Raw genomic sequence first — 18,592 nt, 5'->3', positions numbered from 1 at the left:
CAATTTGGTGTCGTCTGCAAACTTGATGTTCCTGCCTTCTAGCCCTTCATCTAAGTCATTAATAAAGATGTTGAACAGGACCGGGCCCAAGACGGAACCCTGCGGCACTCCGCTCGTCACTTCTTTCCAGGATGAAGAGGAAGCATTAGTGAGCACTCTCTGTGTTCGTCCATTTAACCAATTACAGATCCACCTCACCGTAGTTTTGCCTAGCCCACATTGGACTAGTTTCCTTGCCAGAAGGTCATGGGGGACCTTGTCGAAGGCCTTACTGAAATCCAGGTACGCTACATCCACGGCATTCCCCGCATCTACCCAGCTTGTAGCTCTATTGAAAAAAGAGATCAGATTAGTCTGGCATGACTTGTTTTTGATAAATCCATGTTGACTATATATAAAATTCTTTATAAAATGCAACAAGATGTAGCCCAGAGATAGTCACCTTTGCATAACCTTGCTGAGGCAATTCTGTGAGAACCAATAGGTGGGCAAAAACCTCTGGCTGTTTCCCAAGCCAGGTAATCATCAAAATTCATTGTTCATATATATGCAGGTATAGTAAGTAGTTTCCTGTGTCAGGCCAGATGAGCCCAGAATTGTTTGTCTACTTTAATGGTCCACTTGAGGCTGAGAGATTGCTGACCATGGAAACAGAAGCTCAGAGTATGTACATCTGTTAAACCTCCTGATTGACAGCCCAGCAACTGACTGCCCAAGAGCATAACCTTTTGCTTTAGGAGCTGCACACCTTTGTATTCGGAAGCTCCTATCTTTGTCAAACATGGAACTGGACAGTTGAGTGAATCAGAAGCTCATTATCATTTCTTTAACAGTGTCTTTGTGGATTACATCTCCTCCCAGGAGGACATCCCACCAGCTGATTGGTTCCTCAGCTGACCAATCCCTCTTTCAGCCAATCAGGGGAGGGAGCAGGAGCTTTGTATAAGATGTTGTGCTTTCTCTATATGTGTATGCTTGTACAAATTGCTGTACTTGCATCATTTTTGGCCAAATCGTAATACACCTATGTGGCTTGTTTTCAACTTGGTGATTTGGTTCCTCTGTCCTGGCATACACTTGTCGGGCACGGATTCTCTTATCTGTGGTCCTAGCTAACCACTACACCATGAACCATACTTCTTCCCAGAATGAAAACCTTGTCCTGCATGAACCCTGGATTCAGAGCCTGATTCTATACCCTCCAAACTGGCAGCGGTAGTCCTATGTAATCTTCTGTTGTTCCAGTTTTTCAGCTGATTTTATAATGTTTCAGTTTCTATTTTCCCGCTTCTCCTTTTTGCTTCAAACTTACTTCAATTGCTGCAAACTGAATTCAACGTACAAATCTAATTTTCATCCATGTAAGTCAGCAGTGGGGAGAGGTGGAGGTAGAATCCTTTCCTTAAGGCTCAGGAAAAAGCAAATTTCTGCAGCCTCTCCTGGTTTCTCTGTTTCTTCATTAATAACATGACCACAGTCTGGTGCTGCTCAACCACATGTGTCTGGTCTTCATCTGTGAAATACTGGAGGGTGCGTCATTCTTAGAAACATCACTACAGTTAATTTGCTGTTTGAGTTAATTGTCTTCCTACTTCCAGAAAGTCTGGTTTATGAACATATGCTTTTAAAAGTTTGTTGTATTTATTTAGTATGTATTATACTGTTTGGCATGTATAACCTAATTTAATCAATATTAGAATCTCTATAGCAATACAGACAAACCTCAGTTAACAAGCTATAACAAAGAAGCTCCTCCTTACAAAGTCTTTTATGATCACTCAGCCACAATCACTTCTTTCTTCTCCTTTATCTAGCTGAAAGGTTTTTTTAGCAGCATTGTCCCAAAGAGGATGGTGAGGGAAAGCTGGAGAAACAGACTTTTGATGTCAGGTTGTATGTAGTAGCATATATGCAATACAGATGCTGTCTGGTGCTTCCGTATCAAGCATTTGGGGTGAAACTGCTGTACTTGATACAATCTTTTCATGGGGCGTCTGGTACCTTCATGACATTATTCAGTTGTAATCCCAATGTGCGGACCCCAACAATGCTCAGATTTTATTTCCATGAGCAGACAACCCATTTCCTTACAAAAGTATTTGGCAGTGGTATCATCTCTGCAAATATTATTCTTTATACCGTAATTTATTCTCGTTTTAGAAGCATGGTTTGCTATGTTCACCTATGTGCTTAATTGAAGTCACCTCTAAGATGTTTGCTTCCATTGAATGCCTGCTGCTAAAGCATGTCATGTTTACACAGCAAATACATTATTAGCAATGGGCTATTTTCCCACAGACTCTGCACAACTCTTACTTGAACCTCCCTCCCTTTCAGTAACGCTCACCCATCACCTTTACTGGAACTATTTGTCCCCTGGCATCACCTTGTAAAAACCTTTGAGGGCTAATGTTGTGGAAACTAAGATAAGTAAATTAAAGTCAATACTATCAATTGGCAACCTTGATTTTAAAAGTTGATAGGGAGGAAACCAGGGCTGTACTAATAGGTTATATAAAAGGAAGTCCAATCAGGCATTCTGGCCTCTGTAGACTGATATTCTCTGAGGTATCAAGGAAAGGCTTTCCCAACAAGAGAAAAAGGAACTGGAATTCAAAATGTTCCTCTCAACTCTTACTATTCTTTGCCTGTTCTGCACATGGACCAGTGCTGCTTCCATCTCCTCTGGGACTTGCGGTGAGTATTATAAAATCTTCCCTCGTAGTTATCTAGATATCTCCCCTGCTAGAACGGCCAGAAACTGATTAAATATGGATGGGATTTAGGAGCTAGGCCCACAATATTTACAGCAAAGGGTAGGGAACATGATATTCAACTGGCAAAGGCATTACCCCTGTGCCCCCTGCTATCACCTACCTTCTACCCCTGCCTTTTCAGATAAAATGGTGATCATAGTAGGATTGGAAAGAGGTCATTTTTATTTCTTGCTCCTGAGCAATAATAGTAGGGAACATTCACATTACAAGGTGTTGATGAACTATTACTCCCATTTTGCTTAACCGCTGGCCAGACTAATGAGGGCTAATGGAAACTGGGCTTCCATGATATTCAGAGGGCCACACATTTCCTAGCTCTGTCTTATGGTGATGTATAGTTATGTTCTGTTGAGCAGGGCAAAAATAATGAAATAACAACCACTCTGTTCTCACAGCCATCATGTGTAGAACAAAGAAATTTGGTTGCTGTTATTAACAGTAGTGCGATGGTGGCTTTTTAACCTTGTATATATGTGCTGTGCATGTGCATCAGAACTACACCCTGTTGAAATGCTTGAGTGTTGCAGGATATGGTGAACTCTCCTGTATGAAGAAAAATTTCTACAGAATATCAGCAGCTCACTTTGTGCCTTCCAACAGCGGTTCATCAACATTTGACACCATGATTTCTTTGTGTTTCTAAGGAGTCCCCGTCTTAAAATGCAGTTTTAAAAGACAATCACTCTAAGGACTGTCTCATGCATAGTGCACCTTTTTATTCACCTGAATATTTTAAAAAAATATATAGGTCATTAATAAATACAAAATTTACATTACGAGTGACTGGGATACACAAGAGTATCTGGGTCTTTTCCTCTGTTTCCTGATATGATCTGATTCAATCCTGGGAATGTTTCCTTCTCTGTCATCAAATTGGATTTCTACCTTGAGCTCCCATTGAATTCACCAACACCTTGAGCACCCTTTTTGTTTGGAGGTACTGTGAATTCCATTTTATGTTTGGTAATATAGTGATCTGAGTGTTGGGCTATGACTCTGGAGACCAGGGTTTGATTTCTTGCTCAGGCACTGAATCCCATTCAGTGATGCTAGGCAAGTCATATAAACCCCAGAAACTCCCATTATATGTTAGGATCACCTACTTTTAAATTAGAAACAACTTGAAGGCACACAGCAACATTTTATTGTATTGTTTTGGTACTATGAACAACTTCCTGGCCACTGGATTCTAGAACTCAAAGTGTTCTTCATTTACACCAGGCTCTGCAGATGTTGGTAATAAAACAGATCATGCATGTCTGAAAGTTACTACCCGCTACCTGATTTGAACGGAAGACCTACAAAAATTCCTGGGAAGAGATCCAGGTCTAATACTGCTGCTTGACAAACTTCTGCTTTCCTCCATTCCAGTTGTTCCTGAGAGCCAACAATCATTGGTCACAGGCCTTGAGAAGCAATTGGTGGACTATGCCAACCTGCTATGTTTCCCTGAGCCCAGTGTCCTGATTGCTTTGAACCTGGCAGAAAACCAGGACATCACTGCAAGAAAGTTACTCCTACAGCAGCTCAAGGACACAGCTGCAAAAGGTAGAACATCTAAAAGGAGATATGTCCTTCTTGGTATGCTGACTTGTTACAAATGACATGTGTATTAAAATAAATGGGTATTCAAGAGCCAGTCCTCTTCGTTTCCATTATTTATTTATTGGTGTGTGGAGGGGGGGGGGACCCTTGTAGGAATTAAAGCCTTTCTAAAGCCTGATCTTAAAGCTAAGCTAACCATGAGGGGTTTCTGTTTTTTCTGTTTGTTTCTTCTTTTCCTCAATATTCCCTCCCCACTCCCACTCCAACAAACAAATAGCAATTTGTTTCATACAGGTAGTCCCCGAGTTACAATCATCTACCTTACAAACGACTCCTAGTTAAAAATGGGGTGAGACAACAGGAAGTGAGAGAAAGCAACCCCTAGGAAGGGAAATTAGCTCCTGGAAGAGTTAACGAGGGGGGAAAGTGTCTTCACTTAAGCTTTCTCACCAACCCTTGTTTCTACAACAAGCCAATATTTTTTTAAAAATCCAATTATCATAGGGACAGTAAATGAAATGAAATATTCCACACAGGGACAAAGATAGCAAAACACAAGCCACAAGGGTGGTAACCCTTCCCTATGCTATCCAAAGATAGATAGATAGATAGATAGATAGATAGATAGATAGATAGATAGATGATTGATAGATAGGCTGGAGTTACACTTAGAAGATGTACTTGTTCCAACTTACATTCAAATTCAACTTAAAAACAAACCCATAGAACCTATCTTGTTCATAACTTGGGGCTGCCTGTATACAACTATTCCGTAATTTCTAATTATTCAAAATGTGCTCACTAGGGCCTTTTTTAATGTCTGTCCCCTCCATTTCATCTATTTCTGCAGAGATGACATCTGGTAAAGTAGCCCTTTATGTCCTGGCTCTCCGATCATCCTGTGAAAACCCTGCTGATGTCACCACACCAGAAAAGACAGTTAACTTGGTTCATGTCCTTGAGGAGAAAACAAAGGAAGAGATTGACTACTATTGTAAGTAGACATACAGGCATTGTATTCCTTCTCATAATTCAGTTAGAAGAGTCAAAGTTGACTCTTGACAGCTAACCACAAGTGGCTTGGTGACTCTATCCAGTGGATGTGGATTTTTTTTAATTCAGCTTTAAAGGAGCTATCCAATGTGCTGAACATATTGAAGGCACCCTAGTTCAGAACCTTAGTGAGTCTTTACAGTTCATATTGAAACTCAAAGCAGAATCACTGAATGACAGAAATAGAAGTCACTGGAGCAGCTAACACTACAACCAAGTGCTCGGTCTTCTGGTCCCATCCCTTGTGTTATGACTCCCATCTGTTTGGCTGCGAAATGTCTACATCCTTTGGGAATGCCTTCTACAGGATACATTAAACGTTTTCCCAACATTCTTGTTGCTCACAGAATGAGGCTGGCATCCATGTTGCCAGTTCAAAATATTTTAGGTGCAATACACCAACTGCTTTTAGTTTTCTGCTAATTCTTCAGCCATAATCATCGTCTGAATCAAAGTTGAATGTAGACATTCCTGTGGTTTTCAACCACTGTGGTTTGCAAAAGATGCCCCTTTGAACACATTCTGTCCTAATTTTCATTTGTGAAATATTAGGTTCTAAACAAAAACATCCTGCAAATTTGATAAATGGCACTTCAAGCTCTGTCTTTTAGAGATCAAACCTATCACATCATTCAGGAGGCCTCATGAAATAGTCACATGTGTGGGGGTGGGGGCTTCACATGTTGGTCCCACCCCCTTTTGTCCCACTCCCTTTTGGTCCCACCCCCTTTTTTTGCATCCGTGCTATGCAGATCTGTTGCCAACTATGCACTGAAGGAGTGTAAGGACTGAAGCAGTACCTGCTCTATATGTTTCCTCCCCATGTAATCAACCTAGAGTCTACACACTCCCTGCACCAGATCCCTGGCACTCACTTCCAAATGTCTGAATGGGGCTCATGATGTGTTTTTCTTTGTGTTCTGTTTGAGAATCATCCTTTGGTCTTCCAGGTATTTTTGGACTTCAGCTCCCAGAATTCTTGATTATTGACTAAGCTGGCTGGGGCTTTTGCGAACTGAAGCCCCAAACTCCTGGAGGACTAAAGCTTGAGAACCATTGCTCCAGGACTTGGCATTAGGTTGGAAATAGAAGCTCTGTGTTGATTATAAGAAGAAGCAAGGACCCAATAACTCCTGGTTGCTTTGCAGATAGCCATGATGCCCCCAAGACAACTTACTACCAGCTGGCACTGGATTGTCTGGCCCTGTGTGTAGAAAACAGCCCGGATGTCGAAATGGCAGCTATCATCCTTGCCAAGGCAGGACTGTCTAATGGCTTCCAGAGTTCAGGCCATTTCTCTGTCGGTAAGAGAATGGCACTTGAATTATACACCTTATTTTAAATTACAATTTAATTTCACCCTTCTTCCAAAGCACTAAAGACTGCATGCAGAGTTTACAAACACCTCCACACATCTATATCCTTGATACCATTTTGGGAGTGAAGGAGGATGTTCACTATCACTTTTTCATCTGCTTTTCAAATGTCCCAGTTTTGTTCTCCTACTTTCCCTCCTCAGGTTACTTCCATTGCTGCAAAGTGAGCTCAAAGTGCAAAAATAGTTGCACTCAATTAATACAGTAAGCTGATGAGAAGGGGACAGGCTTTTGCCCTTTCTGATAAACTCAGGCAAAAGCAAACTGCTGTAGCCTCTCCTAGCTTGATTGTACTTCTTCATTAATAAATTTTGCCATCTTGACTACACTCTTGTATAGCATAGCAACTTGTGTTCCAGTTCACACCTGGGAAATGTGGGGTACTATGGTGTGATTTCCCACATGCAGCACCAGATAGTGGCACTCTTCTTGCACTCCCTACCTATCTGGTGGTGGCTAAGGATTCAGTAAAGGGGGACAATTGTGACTCTCCCAAAGTTTTTTGGCATACAAATCCCATCGGATTATGGAAGCTGCTGTCCAAAAACCCTCTGAAGAGTATACTTGCCTATCTTTGAACTATGAAATGATGTTGCAATATGCAGATACTGCAGCCGTAGCAAGTTTGGCACTGGACTGTGTGTATGATGGAATGATCGCAACTCAGCAGAACAAGCTTGTGGGAACCATTCAGGATGCCTTGGCCCACCTCACAAAGCAAATCCTTGGTGAACAGAAGAGCAGTGGCATCATTGGTAACATCTATAGCACTGGCCTAGCAATGCAGGTATGTGCCTCCTTACACTGATCACTGAAGGGGACAACCCCAAGAGTCTCCTCCACCCTCTGCATCTTGTTCTCAATCTATATCATGCAAGTTTGCTTCCATTACTGCTTTATAGGCCCTCAGTGTTACTTCTGAGTTCTATCCCAGCGGAGCATGGAGCTGTAGTAAGACGCTAGACAAAATGTTGGACGAGGTCTACCTGGGAACCTTTAATACCCCTGGAGCTGCTTCTCAGATCCTACCTTCTCTGGTGGGCAAAACATACTTGGATGTAAAGGGCTTTGTTTGCTCCCCAGAAGATGGTAAGTCTTCATCCTCATGAGGTTCTCTCTTTCAAGGTGTATGGCATCGGGCAATTTCTCTGTTCTTTCAAGAAATACTAGAACAAGAAGTTTCTTGGTAAAGGTTCATCTTGCGGGAAACAGCCAGACCAAAAATCTGTATTCTGTCTTTCAACAGAGTTGCTGAAGCTGACATTAAAAGTTAAGCAGGGTTGTCATCTTTTTTACTTCCACCCGATTGATTTCCTACACTATGAGTGGGAAATCCTGCAGCCCACCAGATATTGTTTGACTACACTTCTCATCAGCCCTAGTTAACTTAGCCAATGGCAAAGAATGTTTGGAGTTGCAGCGCAACAATATCTGGAAGGCCACATAATAGCTACCTTTGTTCTACATTTTAGCTGATGCCTGACATATTTATCTCTTTCCACCAATGTCTCAGTTCAATGCCATGAAGGAAAACCGATCCTTCCCATAAACCTCATGAATTAGTCAACCAAATGTAAAAGGTAGCACTTTCTTGCTGGGGTTGAGCATGTGATAAACAATTTCCTAATGATATTTCTTCCACATGAATGTCTTTGGAGTTATTTCTAAGGAGACCCACAAGATTTAAAAAAACACCAAGAACTGGTCAGGAACAAGTGCTGTGCTGTATTTAGATCCATGGCAATGACTTGGGAATGCGATGGGATGATCACAATTCAGTGGAGTTTGAAAACGTTACTGTTTGAACTATAATACACAGAATCCGCCCCCACCCCCAGCTAGCACAGCCACTGTCTCCTATTGAAAGCATCATTCTCTGTGGAAGAAAGGGTGGGTGCAACGTACATGAAATGCAGTTAGAGACCATCTGTGGATATTCGTTGTGTAAGAAAAGCCAATGAAATTAATAGGGACAGTATAAATTGAGAGGCAACTAGAAAGTGCATACACAGACAACCATGTCAGTCTGTCTCAACATAGAGAGATGGGGCAAATACTGGATAGCCCTTAAAATATGAAGGGGAGGCATAATATGTCACATCACCTGGATTTTTTTCTTTTGCACAGTTTCCACCATTTCGGTTCAGTACACCATTAGCAATGACCGAGTAGGAACCTACTTCACATTTTCCATAACGGTGGAGGTGCCAAAGGGCTCCGTACTACTTGCTGTCTTGGAAGCGGCTCAAAGTGCAGAACCAAGTAAATTCAGGTAAATGAGGGAAGTTTAAAGCTTGGAATGCAAATTGTGATAATTTATTTATAGATTTTTTTTACAAAAAGCAAATAAAGAACCACTGAAATGTCCCTTCGCAAGTTGCATTAAACTTATATAGTTTAGAGAAACCTGGATATTCTATTTCAATTCTGCTAAGTTATTTTCACCTTTCTCTGTCACTTTTTCAATGTTGCATTTTTCTTTTTCCTTTTAGATTTTTGAGTGAGTCTTGCTGTATCTGTGTTTACATATCTTCTCCTTCATGGTCTATCTATATATTTTTTTTACCATCATTCTTACACATTTTGCATTCTTTGAATCTCACAGCTTTCAAACTGAGCAGACTTCCTGGGGTCCCATGGTTGTCTCTATCAATGGTGTTGAAGCCAACAACAATGAGAAGACCTACTGGGAGTTCTTCAGTGGCAAAACACCTCTTGATCAAGGTATAAAACCTTCAGATATGGAGTATTTGTAATCTAGGGAAGATGAACAATGGCTATTGGGAATTACAGAGGACTAAATTCACCAGAAAATATAGTTTCTTCTCTATTTATTGTGTTTGATTTGTTAAAAAAGGTATATCACAAGCGAATAAGAAGAGCAAAACAGTAGGGCTGTGTCTGCACATTCAGATACACCATTCCAAAACTGCAATTAAAGACATTATATATTTTTATCTATTAAACTGAGAGGTGAATAAGGAATAAGATAAGAAGTTCCAAAGAACTGCTTTTGACTGGTGGATTTAGGCCTTACTGAGAGTTTCCAAAAAACATGATTATCCAAAAGAAAGCAAGAGCCCAGCATTATGGTCAGATAGGAAATTCAAGATGATGTTATGGGTAAAACAGTGAGGCAAGAAATGAACATCAAATGCTGTGTAGCCAAAGTGGGATAATAAAATGTTCATCTAAGTGTAATGTAGTGGTAAGCTTTCTGTTTCTGATTTCAGTGAAATAAATCTGACACAGGACTTCCTCACACTAGAGCATCTATCCACTTTAAATTCGGTTGCTGCCTCTTGCAGAATTCTGGGATTTGTAGTTTAGGGAGGTGCAGGACGGAGCAGCTTAACGGTCCCTCCTTAAACTACAAATCCCAGAATTCTGCAGGAGGCGGCAACCAGATTTAAAGTGGATAGATGCTCTAGTACAGTGGTTCTCAACCCTCCTAATGCCACAACCCCTTAATACAGTTCCTCATGTTGTGGTCATCCCCAACTATAGAATGATTTTTGTTGCTACTTCATAACTGTAATTTTGCTACTGTTATGAATTGTAATGTAAATATCTGACATGCAGGATGTATCTTCATTCACTGGACCAAATTTGGCACAAATACCCAATACACTCAAATCTGAATACTGGTAGGGTTCGGGCGGGGGGGGGGGGGGTTGATTTTGAAGTTGTAGTTGCTGGGATTTGAAGTTCACCTACAATCAAAGAGCATTCTGAACTCCACCAATGATGGAAAACTGAACCAAACTTGACACACAGAATTCCCATGACAACAGAAAATACTGGAAGGGTTTGGTGGGCATTGACCTTGAGTTTCTGGAGTTGTAGTTCACATACATCCAGAGAGCATTGTGGACTCAAATAATGATGGATCTGGACCAAACTTGGCACACAGACCCAACGTGGCTAACTTTGAATACTGGCAGGCTTAGGGGAGGACTAACCCACGATTTTGGGAGTTGTAGTTCACCCACATCCTTATGCATTTTCTAATGAGAGCATTAATAAAAAATACAAAAGGAAAGATGGATTTACCTAAGCTGCTTCTGCTGCTGCTACTCCTCCTCCTGATGCTGTAGGGTTACTCTCAGTCTCACATGGTGCTTGAAGGGACTTGACCGCTGGCGCATGCTCTCCCTCACCCGTGCATGTGCACCACACTGCCATATGTAAAGCACGCCTGCTCTACCCTATCTACTTAAGAGTCTCAGAAACAGCCCTCCCCTTGGCTAAAAGGCCTGTTGAGAGCCCGGCAAATCACAGTGGAGGAGGGCTTTTGGTGGAAGGATTCTCCCCCAAAAATGAAGAGAAGAACAGACAAAGAGATCTTCAGCCTTCTCTGGCAAAGCAGTTCCTGTGTTTTCTGATGGTCTTAGGCCATTCAAACCCTCCAGGTGTAGCAACCACCAGGTTGAGAAATGCTGCTCTAGTGTGATGAGGTCGTAAGTCAATTGAGCAGTGGCACTCATTTAATATAAAAATGTTCCTCTCCTCTTGAGTCTATTTGGGGAGATTGGGTGGTCTACAAATAAAGTTTTGTTATTATAATTATTCACTTAGGTTGAGCTAAGATGAAATAATCATTCTGTGACATATCATTCAATTTCCAACATATATCTCATTTTTTCCAGGTGTTGGCAGCTACAAGCCTACAGATAATGAGCACATTCTGGCCATATTCAACACATACTGATAAACCAGTTCTCTAGAGGACAAAGGACAAATGTTCAAAGATGTATCTAGAAAATATACCAAAGTATATCTCCACTGTGTGTTACCTTGAAGATCCAGAAAGTTAATAATAAATGATTAATTGGAGTGATGTGTCAATTAGTGTCACTGTCAACAAAGTACTGCTTGTCTTTATATTCACACAATGGGGATGCTCCTCATTTTATACATGAGACAAGTGGACATCATGATGCCTTCCAGATGTTGTTACATTACAACTTCCATTAACCTCAGCCAATATTGCCATGAATAAAGAATGATGTAACAAGCATTCCAACAATGTCTGAAGGGCTACAAGATCTCCACCCCGATATATAGCAAAACAGTATAAAGCAATATTCCACATACCTCCGCCTCCACCTCTCATTTACACTAGCTCCTACTTGAGAGTAATTCCAAGATCTCTAGGGGCACTTCCATACAGCCCTATATCCCAGATTATCAAGGAGGGAAATCCCACATTATCTGAGTGTGGACTCAGATAACTCAATTCAAAGTTGATATTGTGGGATTTTCTGCCTTGATATTCTGGGATATAGGGCTGTGTAGATGGGCCTTAGGTTAATCTTTCACTTGGATTAGCAGGAAACTAGCATCTAACTCTACAGTTGCTGCTATGCAAGTTCAGCCTGTTTTCCCCTTACGTTCCTTTAATCCAGGGATGAGCAAAGTGTGGCCCTAAACATGCATCCGCTCCTCCAAAGCTGCTTCCACAGCCCCTGAGACCAAAGCATCAGATTGCCTTTGGGGGTGGGGGTGGGGTGCAGAGGAGGGTGGATGGACAGAAGGACGGAAGGAAGGGGTAAAAGAGTGAAAGGGAGGACGGAAGGGTGAACAAAAAATTTCTGAAAGATCTTAGAAATGGTGGTTCAATTTTGTTAACCTTTTAAAAATACTTGTTTTTCAAAACTGAATCAGACCTCCTGTCATGTCCATATTGTTTTTGGCCATCTGTGAAGCTCCCACACTTCCTGAAGTAAATACATAATCACACCAAATTTTGAATTGAGATGATTTAGGGATTGTGATATAAGGGAAAGCAGATAAATAACATGGATTTTTTTTTTTTGCAACGTGCACTCTGATACCATGTTTTTTGCCTGTCCAAATTTGACAAGGATAGCTCCATTTAATACTCTTATCATCTCTTTTTTTGAAATCCCTTTAAAATGTCTCAGCTTCACTCACCTCCTTCCCCTTCCCTGTAGGTTCAAGGAAAAGCAAACTTCTGCAACAGTTTGTCTCTATTTCCTTATTACTAACTTTCCCTGCCTTCACCATACTCTGATGCTGATTGACCTTACGTGTCCTGGGTTTAATCTGTGAACTGTTGATGGGCATGCAATACACATTGACCTAGAATTAAGACCTATTGAGTTCACATAATTATTGTGCAAAAACCTCATCTGCACCCACACACACCCTGATTATTTATTTATTTGTGACATTTATATGACACCTGTCGCAAATAAATAAATAATAAATAAATAAATGTCGCAAATAAATAAATAATCTCAGGGGACCCAGAGCGGCTTACAATATATAAATATATATTATCTTACAATATTTACAATATTATATATATATATACACACACACACATATACACATTATACCATTAGCACAGTACAATATCAGCGCTATACTTCACTATATTGTTTGTTGTTCATTCGTTCAGTCGTCTCCGACTCTTCGTGACCTCATGGACCAGCCCACGCCAGAGCTCCCTGTCGGCCGTCACCACCCCCAGCTCCTTCAAGGTCAGTCCAGTCACTTCAAGGATGCCATCCATCCATCTTGCCCTTGGTCGGCCCCTCTTCCTTTTACCTTCCACTTTCCCCAGCATAATTGTCTTCTCTAGGCTTTGCTGTCTCCTCATGATGTGGCCAAAGTACTTCAACTTTGTCTCTAGTATCCTTCCCTCCAGTGAGCAGTCGGGCTTTATTTCCTGGAGGATGGACTGGTTGGATCTTCTCGCAGTCCAAGACACCCTCACTATATTGTACTATTCCATTATATTGTAATATTATTAGTAATATTACATGTAATATAAAATATATAATTATAATATCATATTATTATTATATTGTATTACATTATAATATTATACATTATTGGCGTTCCTTTACTTCGTGGTGGTGGGGAGGGGGGTCATTTATTCTCCGGAACCAATCGTCCTGGCTATTGTTTCCTTGCACTCGCACACTCCCTCCTTCCCGGAAGTGCTGCCACCCGGGCGGAGGAAGGCGGTGCACCTCGCTGGGAAGGGCGCTCCAGGGCCTTCCGCTCTTCGGCCGCCTGTTCCACGCCTGGTGGGGCCTGCTGATCCCGGGGCCGACCGGGCATTGCCTGGCCCAGCTTCGCCATGTGGAGGCGGCTCGGTCTCCCTCGGCTCGCCTTCGCCGGGGCTCCAGCAGGTCGGTGAGGGGAGGGGGCATTTAAAGTGCCAGCGTACCATTTTAGGGCACCCCCTCTCTTTGCTTTCAAGCTTTTCTCTTTCTCCTGGAATAGGGTGAGTGTCCCTTACGCGAAATGCCTGGGACTATTTTGGAATTCCGTATAAGGGACGCCCAGCATTGCACCGCTTTGCTTCCTACTTCCCTCTCTGGAGCCTTCCTGGCTCGGGGTTTCAGGGAAGGCAGGCAGTCCCCGAGTTACATATACCCGACTTACATCCAATTTATACTTAAGAATGAGGGTGAGACAACAGGAAACGAGAGAAATCTACCCCTCAGGAGGAAAATCCACTCCTGGAAGAGTCATCATGGGGAAAAGGAGCCTCCACCGAAGCATTATCACCAATCCTTGTTTCCACAACAAACCTTTTTTTCAAAATCCAATTATTCTAGAGATAGAAAGTGCTGTGAAATCTTCTGAACAGGGGCACAGACAGCAAAACAAACACCACGGGAGTGTTCACCCCTATGTTCACCCCTATGCTATCCAACACACACATATGGAATGGAGTTACACTTAAAATGCATCACTTCCCACTTACATACAAATTCAACTTTAAGAACAAACCTACAGAACCTTTTTTGTCTGTAACCTGGGGACTGCCTGTAGTTATGTGCTAAAACAGGGGTCCTCAAACTACGGATACTGCCCTCCAAGGTCATTTATCCAGCCCTTGCTCAGGGTCAAACTAAGTCTGAAACGACTTGAAAGTACACAACAACAATCCTGTCTCATCAGCCAAAAGCAGGCCCACGCTTCCCATTGAAATACGAATAAGTTTATATTTGTTAACATTGTTCTTCATTTTAATTATTGGATTGTTTTTAAGTGTTTTTTTTTTTTGCACTGCAAATAAGATATGTGCAGTGTGCACAGGAATTCATTCATGCATTTTTCAAATTATAATCCGGCCCTCCAACTGTTTGAGGGACTGTGACCTGGCCCTCTGTTTAAAAGGTTTGAGGAACCCTGTGCTAAAGAGTGAGAAACATCATCTAATTCCATGCTTGATGTAAAGCATGCTTAAAGGTAAAGGTTTCCACTGACATTAAGTCTAGTCGTGTTTGACTCTGGGGGGTGGTGTTCATCTCCATTTCTTTTCCACCCCTGCCCCTCAATATGGCACTTAAGGAACCAAGTTGAAACACTGCACTTTGACCATAGGTAAAGGTTTTCCCCTGACATGAAATCCAATTGTGTCCGACTCTGGGGTGTGGTGCTCATCTCCATTTCTAAGCCGAAGAGCCGGCGCTGTCCGTAGACACCTCCAAGGTCACATGGCCAGCATGACTGCATTGAGCGCCATTACCTTCCCGCTGAAGCGGTACCCATTGATCTACTCACATTTGCATGTTTTCGAACTGCTAGGTTAGCAGAAGCTGGGCCTGACAGTGGGAGCTCACTCTGCTCCCCGGATTCAAACTGTCAATCTTTTGGTCAGTAAGTTCAGCAGCTCACCGGTTTAACCCACTACGCCACCAGGGGGCCTTACAACATGTTATTTCTACATATTAACAGCAGTGATGCAGAAATCCTTTATCTTCAGCAAGTTCCCCTGTGTAATTGGGCTGCAACAGTAAAATAGGTAATCTTCGTATCAATTCTTAATTTCTGTTAATTGCTGAAGCTAAACTTTCTTTGTTTTTGGAAAGAAAAGTTATTTTTTTATCCTGTGAGTACCCTTTTCCTTATCCTTTAGCTATTTCTTGGTAGTCTGCATTTCTCAGCATCTTTTTAGAGCAAAAATTGCCAAAGATATAAAAGCAGTATTCCTTCTTGCAGGCAGCTCCTCTTCCAAATGTAGAAAGCTATGATTTTATCATAAATTGGTACATTAGAGAGACAGTGTCCTTGTCAGTGATTTTGTGGTGGTTCACTTTTTGCTTAGCATCAACTTCAAGTATTTTATCTTCCTTATATTTCTCTTTAGATTCCAGTGGCAGCAAAATTCTCACTGCTGGTTTGAAGAAATTTGTCCTTCCTCCAGATTACAGTGGTATGTTGAGAAACAATGTTTATGTGGGCATAAAATGAGTTTTCTTTTAAAAAAAATGAGGATGGGGTGAATTATACAAGTTTTAACAGTATTCAGCTATAAGTTATATATATTGGAATTGTATGTTGCTCTGAGGCAGGGGTCCTCAAACTAAGGCCCGAGGGATGGATACAGCCCTCCAAGATCATTTACTCAGCCCTCACTCAGGGTCAATCTAAGTCTGAAACGACTTGAAAGCACAAAACAACAACAATCATATCTCATCAGCTAAAAGCAGGCCTGCAATTCCCATTGAAAGACTAATAAGTTTATATTTGTTAAAATTGTTCATCATTTTAATTATTGTATTGTTTTTAAAGAGTGCTAGATGTTTCAGTTCTATAAGATCTGGAGGGCTTCATAATCCCTTCTGCTAGGTTAAGAAGTGATGATTCATTGAAGTCTGAGAAATAAGCTTTCAAATTAGGGTCAGTTTATATTGCCTTAATCAGACGTGTAGACTTGTACATAGATGCACAAATCCTTAGTCTTTTTAGTTGCTCTAAGAAGGAAGCAAGGTCAAATATACATTTCTTGAACATACTTCAAGAGCTCTTTTCTCTGTGACATACTGGAAGAAGCTGTTTTTACCACTTGCTCTTAGATTCTAGTACCCTTTGCCATCAGCCTCTAGATCAGTGGTTCTCAACCTGTGGGTCCCCAGATGTTTTGGCCTTGCAACTCCCAAAAATCCTAACAGCTGGTTAACTGGCTGAGATTTCTGGGAGATGCAGGCCAAAACACCTAGGGACCCACAGGTTGAGAATCACAGCTCTAGATCATAAATAGGCAAGTTTGGCCTTGCAATATTTTTGTACTGCAACTCCTATGATCCCTCACTATTGGCTACATTAGCCAGGGTCATGGCTGCAGCCTGCAACCTCTGGAGAGCCACTTATTGAAATTAACATATTGATGATATCTGCTCCCTTCTCTAAAAGTTTTCTTCAGATAAGAAATCTCTACACAGAAACTGTGAAAGGATAGACACAAGATTCAAACAGGAACAAATCAGTGAAATATTCTGTAGCTAGAAATGTGATATTTTAAGTCATCCAGAGTTTTCCTTAAGTATTAAGCCAAATGTAAGTATTGAGTTGTCATAACCTAAGAAAATGATATGAAATTTATGGGTTCGCCAAAAGTCAACAGACAACTTGGAGGCACATACATACAACTTGAAGTGGTTTCAGAGCCAGTTCCTCCAGTAATGCTTCTCTATGTTTGCTATTAGACTTGCTATTCTGGGAAGAAGACTGTATGATTCTATTCCTCCTAGGTATCACCATTCCTGAGAAACCCAAACTGAAATTTGTTGATAAAGCCCCAGCTGTGCCCAAAGTCAGGCGAGAGCGCAAGAATTTAAATGATATCCGTGGTCCATCAACAGAAGCCACAGAATTCACTGAAGGGCAATATGGTATCCTGGTGAGTGTAAAGATCCATCTTGTAGCTTTTCAGTGATGTGGAATAAAATTATACTGTGGTGTTAGAAAAGGGTGTGGACAGATTAAAAGGTGTTTCCTTGTGGCTTCGGCAGGTTTGTTCAAGTGTAACATCTTTCCTTATGTTGACTACAAATAATATGTTTTCCTCTCCTGTCTGCAGGCTATGGGTGGTGGATACCTCCGTTGGGGTCACTTTGAAATGATGCGCCTGACTATCAACCGGCACCTAAATCCCAAGACAATGTTTGCTGTGTGGAGAGTCCCACCTCCTTATAAGCCCATCACCCGGAAAGGGCTAGGACAGAGGATGGGTGGTGGCAAAGGTGCAATAGATCACTATGTGACAGCAGTGAGAGCGGGCCGTCTCATAGTGGAAGTCGGAGGGCACTGCGAATTTGATGAGGTGAAGCGCTTTCTAACTCAGGTGGCGCAGAAATTGCCCTTCCCAGCCCAAGCTGTCAGCAAGCAATCCATACAAGAGATGCATGAGAAAGAGGAGGAGAGGCGACGCAACAACCAGAATCCATGGACTTTTGAACGCATTGCCATGGCCAACATGCTGGGGATAAGGAAATACCTCAGCCCCTATGACTTGCAGCAGAAGGGCCGTTACTGGGGGAAATTCTTTCTTCCTGATAGAGTATAAATGGGGTTGTGTGAACCTCACTTAATATACCACTGCAGAATGTTACTTTTTGCTTGGAAACTTTTTACATGTTCTGTATCTTCTCTCCCTGGTTCCTGTCAATAATGAGTGGCCTATAACACGGAGCTTGCAGATTTTGCCAATATGGAGTTGAAATTACATGGATCTGGGTTAAATAAACCGGGTGTACTTTTTAGTACTGCACTTGTGCATTCCAGTGATTGCCATTTAGATTGCTGTGCCTTAGATCAGAGCTGTGATTTTGTAGTGAATCAAGAATCTGGAAAACACAGAATTTAGTTGACAAGTTTAATGCCTAGATCCTATGATGTTGGCCTTTTTGGTTTTCTTTTTCTGTACTTTACTTTAAAGTATCAGTATTTAGAGTGGTTATTGCACAAAGTATACTATCTCACAAGGTATATGTAGCATTGATTTGTCTGCAGTGCTTAACTTCAGTGCATTAGTACTGAAATTCAATTATGTGCTTCTGGGCTAGCACAGAA

General features: G+C 41.6%; 2 protein-coding genes across 2 annotated transcripts; both read left to right on the top strand.

Moving 5' to 3' along the window:
• Positions 1-2,618: 2,618 nt before the first annotated feature.
• On the top strand, positions 2,619-11,474 carry CBLIF (cobalamin binding intrinsic factor). The gene is made up of 9 exons (XM_060754941.2): positions 2,619-2,697; positions 4,149-4,325; positions 5,173-5,316; positions 6,524-6,679; positions 7,357-7,538; positions 7,654-7,840; positions 8,879-9,023; positions 9,357-9,475; positions 11,401-11,474. Exons 1-9 carry the CDS (start codon positions 2,619-2,621, stop codon positions 11,460-11,462), a joined length of 1,251 nt encoding a protein of 416 aa, XP_060610924.2. The 3' UTR covers positions 11,463-11,474.
• A 2,256-nt stretch (positions 11,475-13,730) lies between these two features.
• On the top strand, positions 13,731-18,290 carry MRPL16 (mitochondrial ribosomal protein L16). Its single transcript, XM_060771500.2, has 4 exons — positions 13,731-13,917; positions 15,888-15,953; positions 17,272-17,420; positions 17,601-18,290. Exons 1-4 carry the CDS (start codon positions 13,866-13,868, stop codon positions 18,084-18,086), a joined length of 753 nt encoding a protein of 250 aa, XP_060627483.2. The 5' UTR covers positions 13,731-13,865; the 3' UTR covers positions 18,087-18,290.
• Positions 18,291-18,592: the final 302 nt, after the last annotated feature.

This window comes from Anolis sagrei, chromosome 1 (genome assembly GCF_037176765.1).
Source record: "Anolis sagrei isolate rAnoSag1 chromosome 1, rAnoSag1.mat, whole genome shotgun sequence".
NCBI lineage: Eukaryota > Metazoa > Chordata > Lepidosauria > Squamata > Dactyloidae > Anolis > Anolis sagrei.
Note: the sequence above shows the minus strand (reverse complement) of the source record. Positions and strands in the feature narration are given on the sequence as shown.

What these genes read in the sequence shown, in the direction of transcription:
- CBLIF (XM_060754941.2), top strand. Translation starts at nt 2,619, where the DNA reads ATGTTCCTCTCAACTCTTACTATTCTTTGCCTGTTCTGCACATGGACC. An exon ending in CAAGGACACAGCTGCAAAAG is followed by an intron (nt 4,326 to 5,172) that starts GTAGAACATCTA and finishes CTATTTCTGCAG; the next exon opens with AGATGACATCTGGTAAAGTA. An exon ending in TGTTTGCTCCCCAGAAGATG is followed by an intron (nt 7,841 to 8,878) that starts GTAAGTCTTCAT and finishes TCTTTTGCACAG; the next exon opens with TTTCCACCATTTCGGTTCAG.
- MRPL16 (XM_060771500.2), top strand. Translation starts at nt 13,866, where the DNA reads ATGTGGAGGCGGCTCGGTCTCCCTCGGCTCGCCTTCGCCGGGGCTCCA. An exon ending in CCTTCCTCCAGATTACAGTG is followed by an intron (nt 15,954 to 17,271) that starts GTATGTTGAGAA and finishes TATTCCTCCTAG; the next exon opens with GTATCACCATTCCTGAGAAA. An exon ending in AAGGGCAATATGGTATCCTG is followed by an intron (nt 17,421 to 17,600) that starts GTGAGTGTAAAG and finishes TCCTGTCTGCAG; the next exon opens with GCTATGGGTGGTGGATACCT.